The 17,392-nt window shown below is 39.7% G+C and overlaps 2 protein-coding genes across 3 annotated transcripts in view; one reads left to right on the forward strand and one right to left on the reverse strand.

The window, feature by feature from the left end:
* Positions 1-793: 793 nt before the first annotated feature.
* emx2 (empty spiracles homeobox 2) lies at positions 794-5,832 on the reverse strand. Of its 2 annotated transcripts, NM_001141726.1 has the most exons (3): positions 5,071-5,738; positions 3,560-3,744; positions 794-1,971 (listed from the first exon to the last, which is right to left on the reverse strand). In NM_001141726.1, the coding sequence occupies exons 1-3, from the start codon at positions 5,456-5,458 to the stop codon at positions 1,798-1,800; spliced, it is 747 nt and encodes a 248-aa protein (NP_001135198.1). In that variant the 5' UTR covers positions 5,459-5,738; the 3' UTR covers positions 794-1,797. The 2 variants fall into 2 exon arrangements, with proteins under 2 accessions (NP_001135198.1, XP_014053842.1); XM_014198367.2 differs by lacking the exon at positions 3,560-3,744 and having other exon boundaries at positions 5,071-5,832.
* A 74-nt stretch (positions 5,833-5,906) lies between these two features.
* Positions 5,907-17,392, forward strand: part of dennd10 (DENN domain containing 10) — a 38,263-nt gene continuing 26,777 nt past the window's right edge. The window contains exon 1 of the mRNA XM_045719431.1: positions 5,907-5,925. The gene's annotated coding sequence lies outside the window, so the exon portion shown is untranslated. The remainder of the gene's footprint in view (positions 5,926-17,392) is intronic.

A 17,392-nucleotide genomic window follows, 5' to 3' on the forward strand; every position in this document is an offset into this window, starting at 1 on the left:
ATTTGACACATTTCTGAGATAACTAGTGTAAATAGTTTTCCAATGTGCCTTGTTATTTTTGAGTCATTTATAATGAAAAATATGGTAGGCTATATAAAAGGTCTTATATAGATGTAAAAACGATTATTTTTAAATAATAGGTTTTTCTTTTTTCCCCACACAAGCATAATAGGCTACACATAAATGAGAAGAGTAGACTATGCATGGGTTGATGCTGTTTTGTGGGAAGAGCGTGTGTATGTGTATATCCGTGGCTGTACGAGACAAGATATTAAACAAAGATCCCATTTTGCTGCACATTGCAACCTTCTCTTATCGCTTCTTGAGGGGTAGTCAGATTGTACTAAATTATGTCCAACCAAACCCCATTGGATCCACGGATTAAGAGATTAACGTGGACCACTGGGCAATGCATCCCCTTTCCCCCTCATATTACTCCCATGATAATTGCCCAAACTGATTTGCACTTTCACAAAAGCTCGTAGGACTCTTTGTAGCCTGAGTAGACCAGACGCTGCCCCTCTCGGAAAAACAACCATGCATTTGCCACAGAAAAAAAAAAAATCTTGCGTTTTCTCGTAATAGCATGATTTATAAGTTACTTTAACAAGCCTTCACATTGTCTGGATTCCCTCTGAAATGTGTCATAGAGCTAGCTACCTCAAGTGTAGGCTACTTGAGAGACTGGTATGACCAAAATCAAGATATAGGCTATGGAGCGGGTGATTGGTGACAGCGGGAATAAAATGTCAAGATATGAAAGCTGCTCGCAAATCAAAACCATTAGACCTACTTTTACTCTGCGCGCAACATATTGATAAAACTTTATTGACAAAATATTGACAATTACATACTTCTTGGAAGTATACTTTGTGTTAAAATTGTAGCAAACTTAACACAAACACAAAATTATGTACATTCTGGTAAAAGAGGGTTTAACAGAAACATTAACTTTTTGTTGGACTATCTCTGTACATGGAAACGCTCAGTGCTTGAAGTTCTCTCGCCTCTATGGCTGTCAATTCTTGCATTAGTCCTTCGTGGCAACTCACACGGGAGGGTCAAATCCTGACAATATGCTCGGGCCAGAATAACGGAGACATGGTAAAGCTTGGGTTTAAGGAGTGTCTTGGATACTTTCCCTTTAAGTACTTCATATGTGGTTTGATAAACTTTTAGAAAGTTTTCGAAATTCATTTCCATTAGTGTTTTCTTTAAAAACACTATAACGCAGCACTGCTACTTCATACTGTTTTCACAATCACTTTAACACGATAATCATTAATTAAAAGACTGCACACTTTGTAAAAAGGAAGAAGCACAACATCTCTGAGATTGAGTAAAAACAAAGTTGTGTTTTGAGAAAATTATCAAATTATAACAACTACCAGAAAGTCCATGCAATTCAAGTTTTACAAAAACAGTTTTGTATTTTGGTATCTTGAGTGGAAACGTTCATATTTAGAAACTTTCAGAAGTGCAAATTTCCAATGTGAATTGGAGATTAATTTTTGGGAGGTTCGTGGGAGATTGTAGTGGTGGGTTGGTGCGTGGAAGGGGGTCAGGTAAGTGGACTGCGATACTGTCGATCACTTTCGCCTGGGCAATTTGATACGTATTGACAGACCCATGATGACAGCAGTGCCACCAATCTGAATTCTCTCACCCTCAGCTGCCGATCTCCGAAGAATCGAAATGTGACATTAGCTTAACCCTCTCCCTGTACACAGCATCCTTAGCCATGTCATACTTCACGCCACGCAGCTGTCACAGGCTCAAACAATTTAGTAGGCTATATTAATCGTCTGAAGTGACGTCAATTTCCTCGGGACTTCCAGATCCTTGTTTTGTTGCAAGTCTCCATCGGTTTATGTGATGGGTCCCCTTCTTCTTCTGTTGCGAATCTGAACCCTCCTCCTCCAACTTTTGCCGTTTGAACTTGGTTCTTCGGTTCTGAAACCACACTTTTACCTAAGGGAAACAAATAAAGGCTAGAATAAATTCACAAATACTAAACAAAAACCATCCATGTGCGCAAAGTGTGAATTCAAATAGCAGAACAGCAAAAGATAAACATAGGCTCTCATAGATTGCCGTGTGAAAATTTCCCCAATGTTATGGCACTAAAGTCTTTACATTATAGGCTAGAAGTAAGGTTATTTTCAAGAGAAAATGTATTTGATGAATAAATGTAGGGGTAGTCCATTGATGCCTTTATGGGATAAAGGTAAAAAAAAACGGCATGTCTATGTTGGTTATAGCCTACTATAAACATAAGCCAATATACCAGAAATTGACGTCCCTAAGCCTATTGGTCGAAAAAAAACATGACGCAAACAGGGCCATGGATATGCAATTGCATAAATATATGTTTGATTTCATTTTTATAATTTCTAAAAATTGTCAAAATCCAGATTTCTTATACATAAACCTGTTAATTTTAAGCCTTTTGTAAATGCATATCAATAGGCTACAGTGGGCTATATTCATATCTACAAGCCATTCGTCCGACAGCTTGGCAAGTGAGGTGCATTTAATGTGCTTTCAGTCAGCTAATTGAAGTGGGCGATGGTTCATTTCTTCCTCATTCCCCTCTAATAGCCTCCGTTTAGAGAAGAGCCGGTGGTGACACTGGGACAAAAGACACCGACCGTTCCGCAAGCTGATAGGCACAAATACGATCTTAAATATGGTCAGGAAAATTCATTGAGTCCGGCTCATTCTTTTTAGCGTGCCATAGATCCTATAAAATGGTTAACTGGTTAATTGCCCTCCATTTTGAATGGGAACCTTTTTTCTCTCAACCCCGCCTAAAACGAGGTTATAGCCTATGATCATGGATTTTCCCCAGCTAAAGCTTCAATGCAAATGGTGTAGCCTATACATTTATTTGTTTGTCTCTCTAAAACTGCGGGTTACACGTTAATCCAATAGTGATTTTGAAAAATGAATAAACTTGTGTTTTCATTTCTATCGTTTTCCCCCCTTCATTTAAATTCTTAAATTAGGCCTAGTCTCTATGACATCTTGCTAGATGGATTGGGTCTAGGCCTATATTTAACCATACACTCTTAGAAGTGTGTTTATTTTGGGGTTCTAGAACCATTTGGTTCAGTGAAAAATAACCATACAAAATGGTTTCTATAGGCCTAAACAAGTTTTAGGGCTTCCATATATAAAGCAAGCGTTATAACCATTTTTGGTTCTAGGCTATATGGAACCTTTCTTCTAAGTGTAGCATTTGTGCAGTTTCCCCCCCAATAGACAACATATTATCGTGTTTTCAATATATATTTTCATAATTCCCCTAATGTCACTTATAGCTTATGCAATGAGAACTTTGAATTCCCAATAAGTAGCCTAATTATTCCGAGAAAATGTAGCATATTCCAGATTCCGTAGCCTACACAAAAACAGTTATTGTTGTAACCTGTGGGTCATGTCAGGTTTGACGCAACTTGACATGATAGTATTTTAAATCCATTCCCTATTCAAAGTTGGCCTGATGCGGATTTAACGATAAACCTGTGAATATTAAATTCAGGGAAAATGTTCTTACCTGAGTTTCTGTGAGGCTAAGGGTGTGCGCAAGCTGTTTTCGTTCGGCACCTACGACGTAATGGTTTTTTTCAAATGCGTGCTCAAGCCGCAGAAGTTGCGAAGGTGAAAAAGCTGTCCGAATTCTTTTGGGCTTTCTGGCCAGTGCATTGTGCAAAAGGAAGCTCTCCGGACTTGTTTCGTTACCTGAAAACGACAATGGGAGGGATATTCATTATGAACAATCTTGCAAACTGAGGCTAAAGAGACGATGATGCTATGATCATATTTTGGTTATACGGTAGACTTGGGGCGTCTAACTTTTAACTAAAGTCTACGGCACCACTCAATTGAACATCGAGACCAATTTAGACACAGCAACACCTTGATTTTTTTTTTCGACAGCAAGAACTTAAACAATAGCAAATTGATACAGTTTATAGTCTTCAAATGGCAACGATAGGATTATGCAGTAGCTATTTAAGCGGCGATTCTATCCCGTCTTTGGTTATCTTAAAAACACCACACATTAAAAATATAATAGTCTACAATAACAAAGAGTTCTGGGTGCCTATAGGCTACCCCTTTTCAAACTTTTATTTTCTACATTACCGGTAGACTATAATGTAAGTATATGGTGGAGAATAACACAGGATACATTAACCCTATTGTCTTAATTATTAACTAGACACTCGTAACCATTATTGGTTCCAAATGAAAATATATCGTTCAGTTAGGCCTACTATACAATTTGCACGTCTCAGATACATATAATGTGCATGCACCCGCATAAAACAATGTTTTCAAATGACAGTCCAATTTGGGGGCCTATAAATTGTGATTTTAAAAGTGCATAGTGTACAATTTCTTCAACAGCAGTTTCGGCCATAAAAACATAGGCCAGAAATATTACCCATAGCATATTCCATGGCAGAGACGATTGCCATAAATGACACAGGCTTCTGTCATTGTTGTTCAGTTGATTTGCACGCAGTTTAAAACACACACATTTTTAAACGAGAAAAGAAAGTAATAACTCAATTTTTAAAAGTCAACAATTTTGTTTAAAAAAAAATAACAATCCGAATTATATAGATCTACAATTTAGATTTGTAAGGTGTTATGATTGTGTTTCAATCAAATGTTTTAGATGCTAAAGGACTTTTTAAAAATCCACACTGCGATTTCTTCAACAAAATGTAAATTATAGGCTACAGGTAAAACAAATGTGAACCCGTGTAGCCACCCTAAGAAATACTATGCCCTACATTACTGAAAGTAGTCTACTCCAGTTTAACAGTTCTAATTAGCCTATAACAGACAAAAACGGTTTAAACAATTGTTCAAGACACCACAAATATATATTTCGATAGCCCACTGATATTTACACCACTATAGCATTCGTGTCTTCATCCTCATAAATAAATGTTATATAAATTACAGTTAACGAGAAATGCTATGGAAAATCCAAAAAGACAAACAGTACAAATCCGTAATAAATACGTCAAAGAGACAAATGCGATCTCAACCTACCTTGGAATCTGTGACCCAAGTACCTATATCTATGTATTAGCCATGGGTAAAAAGTAGAGGGGTCCCTTTGCTGGCTGGCAAAAAGAGGGTGCGGACTATGCGAGGATGAAAGTGGGTGAGCCAAAGCGTGTGGAGGGGGCACCGAATGAACTGGGACACCGGAGTTGTTATGATGTGAGACCGCCTCAGCAAACACCAAGTCCGGATTAGAGTAGACGCCCCTGCCGCTGGAATGAAACCCGTTCAGAAATGGATTCATCTGGCTGGAGTTTGCATAGCTCAGAGCTGCTGGTCGTATGGGCTCCTCAGACCTCGACACTGGTAGAGGATTATCCTTCGCTACCAACGATTCTATAGTAAAACACCTCTTCGGTGTAGGTTGAAACATGGTTTGATAGTCAAGATTCCCCAGGTTAGAATGTAAGAGGTGCAGGCGTTCTTCGTAAAAATAGGCTACTACTCCACACCGAGAAAGTTTGTCAGCATAAATAACTTGGGAGCAAAGAGTGCAGCAAGAATAGAAGCCAAAGTAACAACAAATCAATTAACAGCCATAAAGGTGGTCGACTGCGCCAGACAATCCATGGATGTGATCGGTTCCTCACAGTTGTGCAAGCGATTTGTTAGTTCATGAGCCTAATTAGCGCTGGAGTCACATAAACAGCTTCCTCTGAAGCCTGTAATGGCATGGTGATTGGTCGCTGCTACTCGCCTTAAGGTTGAGGGAAGAGTCTTTAAGTGCGTCAATAGGAACAGGCACAGAGAGGCGGACTCGAGCAAAACGGAACGGATTCGTTCAGAACCAGATCTTCAGAACATTTTACATACTCATCTGAACCAGTAGAAAAGCTCAAGGTACTTACGTTTGCATTTATGTCTACCGATGAGGCCTGAGGACAGTTGGTCTTAAAGGGGCCTTCATGTTTATCAGTGTTGATTTTTATGTTGAAGTATAGTGCTAAAAGTCGGTTTAACATTTATTGACAATGTGTGATACATTCTTAGTGTAAAATGTAGCCTACAAACCATTGAACTGGGTGTGTTTACCCATAGCCACCACATAGTTGTGTTTAAATAAGGGTCTACCATTTTACATGTACCTTTTAAATTCCATTTTTATTTTCCATTATTATGGTAATTCCAGCATACCCCACCACATACCCTGGCATCGTCTTTCCGTGTTTTCATTTTCTCCAATCCGTTTGCGATTAGTCAGGGATTGAGGTCTCCCCAATTTCTATTGGCCAGAATATTACAGTAATGGATATTGGATCCACACGACGTTCAGTGCAGTTCGTTTTTTCGTATTGACATACCAACTAACGACCCATTCATTTAGGACTACGTAGGCCTACATTAGTTTACACACAACCTTTAATAGGCCTACTTTATCCGGGTGCAAGTCCAACATTCACCGATGAAAACTTTATCACTGGTAATTTGAGTTTTACAAAGCCTGTACCATAACAATAAAGCCAATCGCAATGTATAACCTAGTATGTACCGCAATAGACTTACATGTTTTAGTGATATATTCATTATTTTGCTATTGCTGAATTCCAATGAAAATAAGCATGATGTTTTCTTAATCCATTAAACTCGCACTGTTGGAATAAGATAACTGTAGGGTTTTTAGTCATTATCATTATTATAAAGCCCATCTTTGGTGACCCACACGTGTAAGAAAATCCAAAACATTGACATGATTATTAGGCTTATGTATATGATTATTCATTGTTATTTATATTATGCCGAGGTTACACTCTGTAAATGTAATCTAAGATTGACTTTGTATTTTGTATTTTTATTTATTATGGATCCCCATTAGCGGCAGCTACTCTTCCTGGGATCCGGCGAAATTAAGGCAGTTATACAATTTTAAAAACATTACAATACATTCATAACAGATTTCACAACACGCTAAGTGTGTGCCCTCAGGCCCCTACTCCACTACCACATATCTACAACACAAAATCCATGTGTACGTGCGTATGTTATCATGTGTGTGTATGCATGTGTCTGTGCCTATGTTTGTGTTGCTTCGCAGATGTATTTTTATCTGTTTTATAAATCTGATTATACTGCTTGCATCAGTTACCTGATGTGGAATAGAGTTCCCATGTAGTCATGGCTCTGTGTAGCACTGTGCGCCTCCCATAGTCTATTCTGGACTTGGGGACTGTGAAAAGACCCGAGTGGGTGCATGGGTGTCTGAGCTGTGTGCTAGTCGTTTAAATAGACAGCTCGGTGCTTTCAACATGTCAATATCTCTCTGAAATACAAGTAGTGATGAAGTCAATCTCTCCTCCACTTTGAGCCAGGAGAGATTGACATGCATATGATTAATGTTTTATCTCTGTGTACATCCAAGGGCCAGCTGTGCTGCCCTGTTCTGAGCCAATTGTAATTTTCCTTTAAAATATATCTGAAAGATTTCGAAGGCTGACTTCAGTTGAACTAATTTTACGTCGGGACACCTCATGATAGTAGGCAACAGGGCCAAGTCTCTGGCATTTCAATTGACTAATAGCAGAATGATAGCCATGTCTTCTACGTGAAAACTGGGACGATTGGAAACTTTACTGAAGTCAGCAAGCATTGTGTTTATTTTAATCAATTACAACCCCAATAAGCATTTGTGTAGCGCACTGATCATACAACATCGCACGATTTATTGAAGGCCATTGTCTCCTTGCGTAGTAATATTCCCAGTTTCCCTCCGTGGACAGTGTCTTTTAAAACGTCCTGTGTACACAGTATAGGCCTATGATTTACATTTACATTTTATCTGCTGTAGGCCTATGTATCATATTGGCCTCTATTACTCAATGAGGAAACGGACTTTTTGAAGTTACAGACTGATAAACAGTAGGCTAATGCATTTACTACAGCACTAAAACAGAATATGAGTAATAATAAACAAATAGTATTATTATTATTATTATCAGTTCATCCGTATTATTGTTACACAAATGATAATATTAATAGCCGTATAACAATACATGCCCTTATTTATTTAGTAGGCCTAACGATTAACAGTTAGACCTACTTTAGTGAAATGATGCAAGATACATAATTTTTTTCTACAACATAGCAAGATCCCCCTTATATTACACTGGTCTCATTCTTTGAATGGTTTCTTATTTTAATCCATCCAATGTACCAGTGATGAAGGAGAATTGCTCAAAGGCTGTCCAAAAGTGCGTCACCTATTGGTAGAGTTGTCAATGCAAAAATATTTAGGCCTACATATGCGGATAATCGTTTGTTTATCGGTGATTAAGAAAAATCTGTCTTTTCAGTTGCAGTCTTTTGAGTTGCATATCTGTTTGTAAAGATAATTATGAAATAAGTACAGGTTTTTCTTTACAGCATCAGTCACGGATTGTGCGGACTTCCTCTCGGTTTTGACAGTCATGGTGCGCTGCCGTCCTCAAGTGGACGTCTTGTGAAAGTGCGCTTGAATTAGGCTATTGTAGGCTTTTACACCATTATTAAAATGTGTAGAGTAAATATTTTTGCAAACGCTTTAAATGTGTTAATTTCAGTTACAGGAAACAACAAGCAAGTGAGAAAAATAGTTTAACTATGTATTCAAAGTTGTCCTCGTCGAGAAACGTATGGTGTCATTGCTTTGTATAGACATTTCTGATGTAAGCCTATTTCATTTCGATGAATATGTGTAAATATGAAATATTTCACATAGTAGGCCTAGGCTAGACCTCAAACTATTTGTCAAAAATAATAAAGTCATTGTTGAGTCAACTTTTTTAACATAGGCTATGTTGCATTGACATAGCAAAACTGTAGGGTCACTATAATTTGATATCTTTCCATGTTCATTACATTTAAACGGATGAAAATAGCTGATAAGTAATAATTACAAGCCAACAATTTTGGCATAATGCATAATGACTATGCCTATTGAAAAATTACCATGCGTAAACTATTGTTGAATGATAAGGTGCGTGGGTAAAGTAGGACCAGTAGACCTAAACCTGCATAGCCTATGATTTATCCGATTTTCATTAGGCTAAATGTTAACAGCGTGTCATTTGCACGCTGTTACATTTTTGAAAACTAATTCTGGTGATGAAAACAAAATAAGATTACACATTTGCTAATAACTTTGCCTATCTTCATAGCCCTGATATTGTAGATTTTGATCGGTCTTAAACTTAGGAAAAGAAAGTGTGTGGGGGTGTGTTGAATTATCTACACACATTTGACAGCATGGCATAGGCCTTTCTCAAGCCATCTTGAAATCTACCTTAGGCCAGTGTAAACCCGTCATCTTATATATCATTGAGTTAATTAAGCCGCATACAAACATGGTCTCTTTGCTTTCTTGAGTATGGCAGCTCCAAAATGCAGGTGTTTCAGCCTTGCTCAGTGCTGGAAGAACTGGAAGGGAAGGCGGCCAAATAAGGTGTTGGCTTTGGGGATGATCAGTGAGATATACCTGCTGGATAGACTTATAGATGACCTGGAGCCAGTGGGTCTGGCGATGAATATGTAGCGAGGGCCAGCCGACTAGAGCATACAGGTCGCAGTGGTAGGTGGTATAAGGTGATTTGGTAACAAAACGGATGGCACTGTGATAGACTGCATCCAGTTTGCTGAGTAGAGTAATGGAAGCTATTTTGTAGATGACATCGCCGAAGTCAAGGATTGGTGGATAGTCAGTTTTACTAGGCTAAGTTTGGTGGCGTGAGTGAAGGAGGCTTTGTTGCGAAATAGAAAGCCGATTCTATATTTGATTTTGGATTGGAGATGTTTAATATGAGTCTGGAAGGAGAGTTTACAGTCTAACCAGACACCTAGGTATTTATAGTTGTCCCACATATTCTAGGTCGGAACCGTCCAGGGTGGTGATGCTAGTCGGGCGGGCAGGTGCGGGCAGCAAAAGGTTGAAAAGCATGCATTTGGTTTTACTAGCGTTTAAGAGCAGTTGGAGGCCACGGAAGGAGTGTTGTATGGCATTGAAGCTCGTTTGGAGGTTTGTTAGCACAGTGACCAAGGAAGGGTCAGAAGTATACAGAATGGTGTCGTCTGCGTAGAGGTGGATCAGGGAATCGCCCGCAGCAAGAGCGACATCATTGATATATACAGAGAAAAGAGTCGGCCCGAGAATTGAACCCATAGAGACTGCCAGAGGTCCGGACAACATGCCCTCCGATTTGACACACTGAACTCTGTCTGCAAAGTAGTTGGTGAACCAGGTGAGGCAGTCGTTAGAAAAACCAAGGCTATTGAGTCTGCCAATAAGAATACGGTGATTGACAGAGTCAAACGCCTTGGCCAGGTCGATGAAGACGGCTGCACAGTACTGTCTTTTATCGATGGCGGTTATGATATCGTTTAGTACCTTGAGCGTGGCTGAGGCGCACCCGTGACCGGCTTGGAAACCGGAATGCACAGCGGAGAAGGTACGGTGGGATTCAAAATGGTCAGTGATCTGTTTATTAACTTGGCTTTCGAAGACTTTAGATAGGCAGGGCAGGATGGAAATAGGTCTGTAACAGTTTGGGTCTAGGGTGTCACCCCCTTTGAAGAGGGGATGACCGCGACAGCTTTCCAATCTTTAAGGATCTCGGACGATATGAAAGAGAGGTCGAACAGGCTGGTAATAGGGGTTGCAACAATGGCGGCGGATAGTTTTAGAAAGAGAGGGTCCAGATTGTCTAGCCCAGCTGATTTGTATGGGTCCAGGTTTTGTAGCTCTTTCAGAACATCTGCTATCTGGATTTGAGTGAAGGAGAAGCTGGGGAGGCTTGGGCGAATAGCTGCGGGGGGATGGGGACGGGGACGGGGGACGGGGGGGACGGGGGGGGGCGGAGCTGTTGGCCGGGGTTGGAGTAGCCAGGAGGAAGGCATGGCCAGCCGTTGAGAAATGCTTATTGAAATTTTCGATTATCATGGATTTATCGGTGGTGACCGTGTTACCTAGCCTCAGTGCAGTGGGCAGCTGGGAGGACGTCAAATCATGTTATATGTACAGTAGCTTTGATTGGACTGATCATGTCAACATCATACTTTCAAAATCTTAGCTAGCAGTCATCATCATGAATAAAGTCGACAATCTACTGGCAAATCCTTTTTAATCCTTGTAATATGAAGAGGAATAATGAAGATAAATGATAGATAAAACGTATCGGAGCTCATCGGCCATTGGACATAAACATTACACAACAAATTGGAAATAGCAAATTCAACAAGGAGTTTGAGTTTGAGTTTATTTTTACAGGGACAGTGCACATTAATCAACGTTTCAGTAAAAGTGCCGGTTTTAGCCAGCCGGCTAATTTTCAACCGTAGTCCCTGGTCAGGTTATGAAAATAATTACAATAACAATACAGACAATCATTGAGCAGTGAGCACATGCAGAGCAACATAGGTCAAGCAAGACATAGCATACAGACAGAGCAACATAGCACAAAAAGCAACAAGACAAAATCCATAAAAGCAACAAAGTGTTTCCACACCTCACAGCTACAGACAACATGGAAAGCAGCAATACACAGCTAGGGATTATGTTCACAAATCTGATTGGCCTTTAGCCGTATCTTCATGTTTTTTGTGAAAGTGTGATAGGTGGTGCAGTTATGTGTTTCTGATGGCAGTGTATACCAAACATGGGAAGCTCTCACGGAGAAAGCAGATTGACTAAGGGAACTATACAGTCACCTCTCAAGGTAGACCTTGTGGATCTGCTGCCATATGTTTGGGTTTTCTGTTTAACAAAAATACTGAGTGGAGGGGGAGCCAGGCCATTTAGGATCTTGAATACAAGACATGCGTCTGTGTATTTTACAAGATTTTCCCAACTCAGGAGCTCATGCTTTCTGAGGATGTAACAGTGATGATGGCTATTGGGCTTCCTATCAAGCACTTTGAGAGCCTGTTTGTAGACAGACTGAATAGGTTTTAATGTTGTATAGCAAGCTTGGGCCCAACTAGTCAAGCAGTATGTTAAGTGGGGGAGTATCATAGATTTGAAATACAGTTTTGCTACCTCTGTAGTCAAACAAATTCGTATAAATTGGAAATTAGCTGGGTTGAATTTGGTTATTTGAATTACTTTTTTCACCTGCTTTTTAAAAGAGAGGTTGGAATCAAGTATGATGCCAAGGTACTTAAAATCAGATACCACCTGGAGCTTCTCCCCTGACACATAGACATCTGGCTCAGTAGCATCTGTTGCCCTCTTTGTGAAGAACATGCAGACAGTTTTTTTCCCATTGAGATGCATACAAGAGTCACTGAGCCACTTTGTAACCTGGACCATGACAGTAGTGAGTTCTTGTGCAGCTTCTTGTTTTCTCTTTGCATGCACATATATCACTGTATCATCTGCATACATTTGAACTTCAGACCCAGTACAGACAGACGGCAGATCATTAATGTACAGGCTGAACAGGAGGGGCCCCAGTATTGACCCTTGGGGCACGCCCACATCATAGCTAAGAGTCAGGCATCGGGGGAAAAGATGAGTCCAAAAATGTATTGTACTGTATGCTGCTGCATAAATTATGTAATTTGCCAGGGAGATATGTATACTTTAGCTAAGTGTATGTTGTGTAGTAAGATGTCCATGTGCCTCACCCTAATCATTTGGTATATTTACCGCTCTTAAATGTCGCCTACTGTTCTGACTTGGTGGTGCACATGTAGCCTATAACCTGTTTTAGCTTTCATTGGCTGACTTGGTGTACAGGGAGAACACTGTAAGAACGGCCCATGTTCTGAATTTTGTCGCTGTACATTTCAAAGGTGCTAAACAAATAGTTATATTTACTAATGTTACGTCCGTCCTAGCTTGCTCATTAATGTCTTAATCGAAATTACGGATTGCCTCTCATTCGCTTGTCGTCCCCTTATGCCATAGTTTCTACATCTCAATTGTCATTGAAAACCATATTTTTTAAAGCAAGTCAGCTATATCAGCTATGTTTTTTTAAAAGGCAGTAAATGAGGCTGAATTAACTGTTTCGCTGCCAGACAAGGCTCCGCTGATAGCCAGGTGTAGCAGTGGTAAGATGTTGGTACAGCTTTATGTAGGCTGTTTGTGGCCACCGTTTGTCACCGTTATAGTGCAATTAATGTGTTGTGTTGTGTAGTGGCTTTGCTGGCATGCATCCCACTTGTTTTTGTTTTGCCCCACCAAGATTTACATGCTAAAATCACTACTACGTTAGGCCTATATTTTACACATCTTCTTATTAGCTCTTTTCGAATTTGGCAAAAGTATTCAGATCCCTTGGATTTCTTCACATTTTATTGTGTTACAAAGTGGTATTAAAATGGATTTAATTGTATTTTTTGGTCAATAATATACACAAAATGCTAATGTCAAAGAGGATGAAATATTTAAACATGTTTTAAAGATGAATAAAAAACGAGAAAGTACATTTCCTGAAGAAAATGTAGTGCGCTTGCTAGCTTGTATTTATGGATCTGAAATACGTTATAGCACTGCAGTAGTGATGGTAGTGATTGGTTATAGTTGAAAAAGTAAGTAGATGTAAAAATGTATTGATTGGATAGGATAGCCTGAACATGATGAAGTTGTTTTTGTGCCTCTAGCTTAAACGGTTCAAGAGTTACTTTTGGTGAGTTATTTTATGCTAAGTGTGCACATTTATATAGTTATAATTGATCAGAGTTTTAAGAATTGAAAGTTACGATAGCCTGAACATGAGACAGTTGGCGTGATGTCTCTAGCTTGAATGGTTCAAGAGCTGATGGGTTGTGAGATGCAAATGTATATGGTTATTAGTTAATGAAATAGTTGAAGAATTTGAAGATAGGATTAACATGAGAAAGTTGGTTTTGTGTCACTAGCTTGAATGGTTAAGGACTTACTGTTGGTGAGTTATTTTATGCAAATTGTTCAAATGTTTTTAATAATTATTGTGATTTATATAGCACATTTCTACCAACTGAGGTACTCAAAGCTGCATTGCTTGCTGTTTGGGTTTCTGTATAACACTTTGTGACACCCGCTGATGTAAAAAGGGCTTTATAAATAAATGGTAAACTCATCTCATACACCACCAATGTGTAGCACCCACTTGGGTGATGCACGGCAACCATTTTGGTGCCAGAACACTCACCACACATCAGCTATCAAGGTGGGGAGTGATACATGCCAATTAGGAATGAGGGGGTGAATAGGTGGCCATGATGGAATTTAGCCATGACACCGTGTTTAACACTCTTACAATGAGTGCCGTATCATTTTTAATGACCACAGAAAGTCTGGACACCTGTTTAACATCCTATCTGAAAGACAGCACCCTACACAGGGCAATTTCCCCTTCACTGCCCTGGGGCATTGGGATCACCTTAGACCAGAAGGGAAGAGTGCCCCCTGCTTGCCCTCCAACACCACTTCCAGCAGCAGCTGGTCTCCCATTCAGGGACCAACCCTGCTTAGCTTCAGAGGAAAGCCAGCAGTGGGATGCAGGGGCATCTTACTATATAGTGTATATAAAACAAATGAGGGACCTGTTCCCATTGTTTTTGTTGTCATAGATTTAGTAAACAAACGAAGCAATGCTTCAAATCATGTAGAAGGCTCTCACGGAGCTCCTTGAGCCTTACATATATGGAGATCACCAGACGGTTGCATGTCAAAATGACCCACTCTTTGATGATATGCACAGAACATTGTGTGGTTTTAACCCTTAAGCTACTAAATGGGGTCAAAATTCTTCAAACGTTTCATGACTTTGTCAATCCACTTGTTCTTAACAAATTTAAATCATTGTTTAATGTTTCTGTATCAACATGGACTTAAAAAAAAAACACGTACTTCCGCCTATAGAAATTTGATAAATAGGAACTTTATTTAAATCTAAGTTTCTCTGGAGACATAATTACAAGTTATCCATACCACCAAAGGGTGGAGGGGGACCTGTATCAGTGATTTTGACTAGATAGACAGATAATCTGCAAAGATATACAGGTAACTACCAAAATAAAGGAAACACTTATGAGGGATACAAAGTATATTGAAAGCAGGTTCTTCCACACAGTGCTGGACTAGTGCATACCTCTAAGGGGGCACCAGGGCATGTGCCATGCGTGCCCGTTCGGTAAGACAGCCCTGCTTCCACTGCAATTAACATTCCATCATGCTTAGGCTCATGTCTAAAATAGCCCCATTTCTCATTGTTTTGGCTACCATGGCTAGAAGATGAGATCTCAGTGACTTTGAACAAGGGGTCTCAAAGGAGTATAGGGGGTTTAAAGGGTGTGTGTGTGTGTGCGTGTGCGTGTGCGTCTGTCTGTCTGTCTGTCTGTCTGTCTGTCTGTCTGTCTGTCTGTCTGTCTGTCTGTCTGTCTGTCTGTCTGTCTGTCTGTCTGTCTGTCTGTCTGTCTGTCTGTCTGTCTGTCTGTCTGTCTGTCACCAAATCTCAACCCAATTGAACACTTATGGGAGATTCTGGAGCAGCTCCTGAGACAGTGTTTTCCACCACCATCAACAAAACACCAAATTATGGAATTTCTCATGGAAGAACGGTGTCACATCCCTCCAATAGAATTCCAGACACTTGTAGAATCTATGCCATGGTGCATTGAAGCTGTTCTGGTGGATCAATGCCCTATTACGACACTTTATGTTGGTGTTTCCTTTAGCTCCCGGTGTACTTGCCTATAATTACCTTTTTTTTGTGCATATAACAAATCTGCCAATGGTATAAATACTTGATAGAACTGAAAAACAGAATTCAGATACACTCTGTATTGATGTGTATTCCCCCGAAAAGTAGTTATTCTAGGAAAAATCTAAAAAAATCGAGGTTTCTCTGGAGACATAATTACAAGTTACATATCATCAGAGAGTGGAGGGGGACCTGTATCAGTGATTTTGACCAGATAGACAGATCACCTGAAATATGGAGCACCTTATGTACTAGCCTATGGTTATAACTGGTTATAACTGGGTATGACAATGTACAAAATCAACATTACCTTAGATATATGCTTAGTCGCAGTCAAAACAGCTAAAGAAAGTGTCAGTGGTATTAAAATGTAAATGTATTCGTCATTTAGCAGACGCTTTTATCCAGAACGACTTACAGTAGTGAATGCATACATTGCATATATTTTTTTTTAATATATTTTTTTTGTACTGGCCCCCCGTGGGAATCAAACCCACAACCCTGGCGTCACACACACCATGCTCTACCAACTGAGCCACAGGGAAGACTGCTAGAACTGAATACTTGCTAGAACTGTAATACAGAAACCAGCTACCCTCTGAATGTACACATAGTGCTGTATTGGTATGTATTCTCCCACAAAAGTTATTTTACTGAAAATGTTATATAAATACCAGAATTCCAATCAAAATAAAATGTAACCTTTATTTCGACAGGAATTCCATATTTTGTTGTGTCACAGCCTGAATTCAAAATGGATAAAATTTATATTTTTTCTCACCCATCTACACACAATACCCCATAATGACAAAGTTATAACATGTTTTTAGACATTTTTGCACATTTATTGAACATTAGATTTAGAAATAGAGTACATTCGGAAAGTATTCAGACCCCTTGACTTTTTCCACATTTTCTTACATTACAGCCTTATTCTAAAATTGATTAATTTTTTATTTTTATTCAATCTACACACAATACCCCAAAATAACGAAGCAAAAACAGGTTTTTAGAAACTTTTGCAAATGTATTAAAAAATTTAAAACAGAAATACCTTATTTACATAAGTATTCCTTGGTGTCCACATCACCAACAAACTAACATGGTCCAAGCACACCAAGACAGTCGTGAAGAGGGCACAACAAAACCTATTCCCCCTCAGGAGACTGAAAAGATTTGGCATGGGTCCTCAGATCCTCAAAAGGTTCTACAGCTGCACCATCGAGAGCATCCTGACTGGTTGCATCACTGTCTGGTATGGCAACTGTTCGGCCTCCGACCGCTTGGCACTACAGAGGGTAGTGCGTATGGCCCAGTGCATCACTGGGGCCAAGCTTCCTGATATCCAGGACCTCTATACCAGGCGGTGTCAGAGGAAGGCCCTAAAAATTTTCAAAGACTCCACCCACCCTAATCGTAGACTGTTCTCTCTGCTACGGCACAGCAAGCGGTACTGGAGTGCCAAGGCTAGGTCCAAGAGGCTTCTAAACAGCTTCTACCCCCAAGCCATAAGACTCCTGAACATCTAATCAAATGCCAACCCAGACTATTTGCAAAAACCAAGCCATGAGTTTGAAGAAATTGTCTGCAGAGCTCTGAGACAGGATTGTGTCGAGGCACAGGTCTGGAGAAGAGTACCAAAAACTGTCTGC

This window comes from Salmo salar, chromosome ssa01, assembly GCF_905237065.1.
Source record: "Salmo salar chromosome ssa01, Ssal_v3.1, whole genome shotgun sequence".
NCBI lineage: Eukaryota > Metazoa > Chordata > Actinopteri > Salmoniformes > Salmonidae > Salmo > Salmo salar.

What these genes read in the sequence shown, in the direction of transcription:
- emx2 (NM_001141726.1), bottom strand. Translation starts at nt 5,458, where the DNA reads ATGTTTCAACCTACACCGAAGAGGTGTTTTACTATAGAATCGTTGGTA. An exon ending in CTTGGGTCACAGATTCCAAG is followed by an intron (nt 3,745 to 5,070) that starts GTAGGTTGAGAT and finishes TGTCGTTTTCAG; the next exon opens with GTAACGAAACAAGTCCGGAG. An exon ending in TTAGCCTCACAGAAACTCAG is followed by an intron (nt 1,972 to 3,559) that starts GTAAGAACATTT and finishes TGTTTCCCTTAG; the next exon opens with GTAAAAGTGTGGTTTCAGAA.